The sequence below is a fragment of the Sinocyclocheilus rhinocerous genome, unplaced genomic scaffold (genome assembly GCF_001515625.1).
Source record: "Sinocyclocheilus rhinocerous isolate Xijiao unplaced genomic scaffold, SAMN03320098_v1.1 scaffold1307, whole genome shotgun sequence".
Lineage (NCBI taxonomy): Eukaryota > Metazoa > Chordata > Actinopteri > Cypriniformes > Cyprinidae > Sinocyclocheilus > Sinocyclocheilus rhinocerous.
In genome coordinates this window covers 1,963-6,940 of record NW_015631048.1, presented here as the reverse complement: position 1 = coordinate 6,940, position 4,978 = coordinate 1,963, and the positions used below count along the sequence as shown (strand labels likewise).

General features: G+C 38.1%; 1 protein-coding gene across 1 annotated transcript; it reads left to right on the top strand.

The window, feature by feature from the left end:
• LOC107741170 (serpin H1-like) lies at positions 1–4,357 on the top strand. The gene is made up of 5 exons (XM_016553778.1): positions 1–167; positions 1,471–2,073; positions 2,151–2,249; positions 3,655–3,887; positions 3,976–4,357. The coding sequence occupies exons 1-5, from the start codon at positions 98–100 to the stop codon at positions 4,276–4,278; spliced, it is 1,308 nt and encodes a 435-aa protein (XP_016409264.1). The 5' UTR covers positions 1–97; the 3' UTR covers positions 4,279–4,357.
• The last annotated feature ends 621 nt before the right edge of the window (positions 4,358–4,978 follow it).

The window sequence follows — 4,978 nt, the reverse complement described above, 5'->3', positions numbered from 1 at the left end:
TAACTGGATCGGGGGGAGGTCTCACAGAAAAACGGGAACCATTATAATACTCCTTTCCCAACTTCCAGAAGTTTCTTTTCCAGACTATAAAGTCTGCATGAAGGATTTGGTGTCAGGGGAAGCCGACAGATCCGAGAGGCTGCAGAAGTTTTGGGGAGCTCTGAGAGGTGAGTAACAGATACCGTTACAGCTGTGAAAACAAATTTTGCATTCAGGCTTCATCGGCAGTATGAAAAATGTAAAAAATGTGTGGTATTCCGTAACAGAATCCTTCATTTTAAATTTTGAAATGTAAAACAGAAGCTTGTATGAGACATTGTAACTTTTAAAGTTTTACTCAAAGGTGAAAAGATGCTTATAAACAGCTACTGTAAGTGCTTTAATTTACCGTGTTTGTGTGATGATTCAGAAGGTTTCTGGCATACACCACAGTTCCAAATGTTCTTTATTGCTCCTTCAGGCTCTGACATGTAGGCATAACAAAAGGTCATTCATTGAGAGGGTGCGGGGTATGGTGCATTTTGCACGGCCGAAGGCAACATTTTGGGCCGTTCACTGGTGAGGGGTGGGGAAAAGCTGCACAAACTGTCTGAAGTCTGCTGTTCCCACACTAGTGTCAGAACTTCCTGCCATCCTGGCAGTGCTGATTGGACAACGGTTATCCGACGTAAGATGACTCTGGGAGCCATGAAATCTGTATATGTGGCTGCACAGCTTTTTTCCATGAAAAGTTATGTGATATTATACGGAGCTGTTTAAAAGTTTGGGGGTCAGCACAATTTTTTTTTGAAAGAAAATATATTTTTATTCAGCAAGGATTCATTCAATTGATCAAAAGAGACAGTAAAGACACTTATAATGTTACAAAAGATTTCTATACCAAATAAATGCTGTTCAACTTTATATTTAACAAATGTTGATAATAATAAATGTTTCTTGAGTATCAAATTAGCATATTAGAATGATTTCTGAAGGATCATGTGAGTAATGATGCTGAAAATACAGCTTTGCCATCAGAAAAATACAGAAAAGAGTTATTACTGGTTTTACTGTATTTTTGATCAAATAAATGCAGCTTTGGTGAGCATAAGATACTTCTTTCAAGAACATTGACAAATCTTACCAACCCCAAGCATTTAAATGGTAGTGCAAACAGTTGAAACATTCTTAAACATATATTTTTATGTTCAGCAAGGAATAAACAAAAATATGTTATGATAAAGAGAGCTTAGTGAGGTTACAGCTGTGCACGTGGCAGTTATGTAACATTACTGCCTTAAATGTCTGCTTGACTTCCTTTAGCATAGCAGGCCTGTCATTAAAGGCTATGGGAATTTAAAATTACAGCTCTAATATATCTTGGCGCTACTCTCAGTTCTGTGGTCAGGAACACAGTCTACAGCTCTGCACATAAAGAAAACCATCTCATATTTATCTAAAATAACTGACTAAAACTTTCTACCGTAATAGGCTGTAAACTTACCACCTCCGAGATCATGTTGGTGTCAAGCGTGGTTCTCCTGTGCTTACTGGCTACTGTGAGCGGGGGCAAGACCCTCAGCAGCCATGCCTCCATCCTGGCAGACAACAGTGCCAATTTGGCCTTCAGCCTGTACCACAACCTGGCAAAAGAGAAGGACATCGAGAACATCCTGATTTCCCCCGTGGTTGTAGCCTCCTCGTTGGGTTTGGTGGCTCTTGGAGGGAAATCCAACACTGCTTCTCAGGTCAAAACCGTCCTGAGCGCCACTACTGTGAAGGATGAGCAGCTGCACTCTGGGCTGTCGGAGCTTCTCACTGAGGTCAGTAACTCAACAGCACGTAATGTCACCTGGAAGATCAGCAACCGTTTGTACGGGCCCAGCACTGTGAGCTTCGTCGACAACTTTTTGAAGAGCAGCAAGAAGCATTATAACTATGAGCACTCCAAAATAAACTTCCGTGACAAGCGCAGTGCGGTGAAGGCCATCAATGCATGGGCATCAAAGTCCACCGATGGCAAGCTGCCCGAGGTGACCAAAGATGTGGAGAAGACAGATGGAGCCATGATCATCAATGCCATGTTTTATAAACGTAAGTCTTGGACACCTTTAGAATTAAGAGCAATTTGTAGATTCTTTAACTAATACGTTGCTCTGTTTTCTCTCCAGCACACTGGGATGAGCAGTTCCATCATAAGATGGTGGATAATCGTGGTTTCTTAGTGCATCGCTCCTACACCGTCTCTGTACCCATGATGCATCGCACAGGTGAGGCCATGGTTAAAGCAGATGTGATTCCTGAAACAAAAAAATGATGTGTAGCTTAGTGGCTCGTTATCGAGGAATTTTTGTTTGTTTAAGTTTTCATTAGAAATTTATTATTGGGACAGTAGTAGTGTTAAAGGGTTCATATGATGTTGCTAAAAAGACCATTATTTTGTGTATTTGGTGTAATGAAATGTGTTTATGCGGTTTAAGGTTCAAAAAACACATTATTTTCCACATACTATTTGGGCGGCGTTATGCAACTCTTCCCAGATAGTGACGTAGGTATGTGGGGTGTGTTAGAACGAGCCGTTTTAGGTAGGCGTGGTTGACTCTTAACTTTTATAAAGAATATCTCTTTGGATTTGAGACTTTAGTCTTTGCAACTTTACAGATCTTCTTTATGCACCAAGAGCTTGTAACACTCCAAAGAGAAAGGAAAAATTGAAATCGCATCATATGACCCCTTTAATGTTTATAGAATTTTTGTGTATTCTATGTTGGGTTCTTTAATTTTAGTCAATTTTACTAACATGCAACAAAAATCTTTACTAACAATGTCAAAAACTAACAAGTCAATAAAAATAACATTTTAATTTATAAGCAAGTGCAAAATTAAACTAAATATTCAAATAAGTTACATATTTAGTTTTAAATATCTTATGTATTAAAATTTTTTTTTTTTTTTTGCAGTTTGACAAAAATATCCCTTAAATTTAGCCATTATTACTACATATTGATTAATTTTAGTCAATTTATCTCAATGAAATGGCATGCAATTTTACTCAACAAAAACAAGATGATTTAAATTAAACAACAAAATTAAACTAACAATTCAAATATTTATTTATTCTATTATAATTTATAAATATTTTATATATTTAAATAAATAATATATTAGTGTTTGTGATGACAATATCCTATATATTTTGGTCAGTATTTTGTATTATCTCATATTCTTTCATTTTAAAGAATATATTTGTGTTTATCTTAAAGAATATTAAGACTAAAATGACATGTAATTTCATTTACAAAATTTGTGAATTTCATTTACAATTAATTTACAAAAAATGTAATACATATTAATATGTAATACATATCAATATTTTGTTAGATATATTTTACATATAAAATATATATACAATTAATATATAAAATATTTAGTTACATTTAGTTTAAAACATTTTTTTTATTATTTTAATTTTTTATCATAATTTTCATTTGAATGTAATTAATATTAACACTGGCAAGTACATTAAAAAATTATAATAATAATAAAAATCTGTGTTCAAAACTCACTTACTTACAATCATTTACACCCAAAACTGCTGTTTGCTTTGGCAGAAAATTTTAGGCTTCCATCATTTGCCTTTACACATTTACGTCATACATTCATGCTGTCTTTCAGGCATTTATGGCTTTTTTGACGACACAACCAACAACCTTTTAGTTCTGGACATGGCACTGGCCCATAAGATGTCGTCTGTGGTGTTCATCATGCCGTACCATGTAGAATCCCTGGAGAGAGTGGAAAAACTGTTGACACGTCAACAACTCAACACCTGGATCAGTAAAATGGAACAGAGGTCAGTTGCGGTGTCACTGCCTAAAGTCAGCGTGGAGGTCAGCCACAACCTGCAGGTATGGACAATCTGCAATTCCAACAAGCTATTATATACTCACTCACCTGTGAATTCAGTTACTAATGTAACGGCTTGCTTTCTTGCAGAAACATTTCGCTGAGCTGGGTCTGACCGAAGCTGTGGACAAGGCCAAAGCTGATCTGTCTAACATCTCAGGGAAGAAAGACCTCTATCTGTCCAACGTATTCCACGCCTCGGCCATGGAGTGGGACACGGAGGGAAATCCACCCGATACTAGCATCATTGGTTCCGACAAGCTCAAGAACCCCAAACTCTTCTACGCTGACCATCCCTTTATCTTCCTGGTGAAGGACAAGAAGACAAACTCAATCCTTTTCATGGGCCGGCTGGTCCGACCTAAGGGTGATAAAATGAGGGATGAATTGTAATTTGCAAATTTAATGGCGCTTTCCACTGCATGGTACGGCACGGTACGGTTCACTTTTGGGGGGTTTTCCACTGGGTACAGTACCTGGTACTTTTTTAAGTACCACCTCGGTTGATGTTCCAAGCGAACCGTACCGTTACCAAAACGTGACGTGTAAACTCTGCTGATCACTGATTGGCCGGAGAGAATCGTCACTACCTGCGTCACTGAACTTGCCACACGAGACACAACAGACCCGCTAGATTTATATCAGCACAGCCAGCGAAGGATCGAACGCAACTGTTTTGAACGAGCGCACCAAACAAATGTCTGTTGAGGAAGTACAGACGTTCCTCTCGTTGATAACAGAGGAGCGGATCCAGCGAGAGCTTGATGGGGTGCGGAATGAGTTATTCAGGAGTCGCGGCAGTAGAGGCGGTGCAACTATAACGACATGTGAATAATCCCACCCACTCTAAAGCAGTAGTGATGCAAAGTCCGATTCATATCCGCGAACCGGTTCTTTTCATACAGATCGGCTTATTGAACCGGTTCAAAAAGCCGATTCATCGGTTTCTGACGTCATCAAGCAATAACGTCTCTACGCATTTCTTTTTTAACAACTCAGTGCCATGTTGTATCAATGAAAAATTCAAGTAAGTCATTTGTGTCAACGCATATTGAAACATTCAAAAATAAAAAGCATATTGCTGATTATTGAC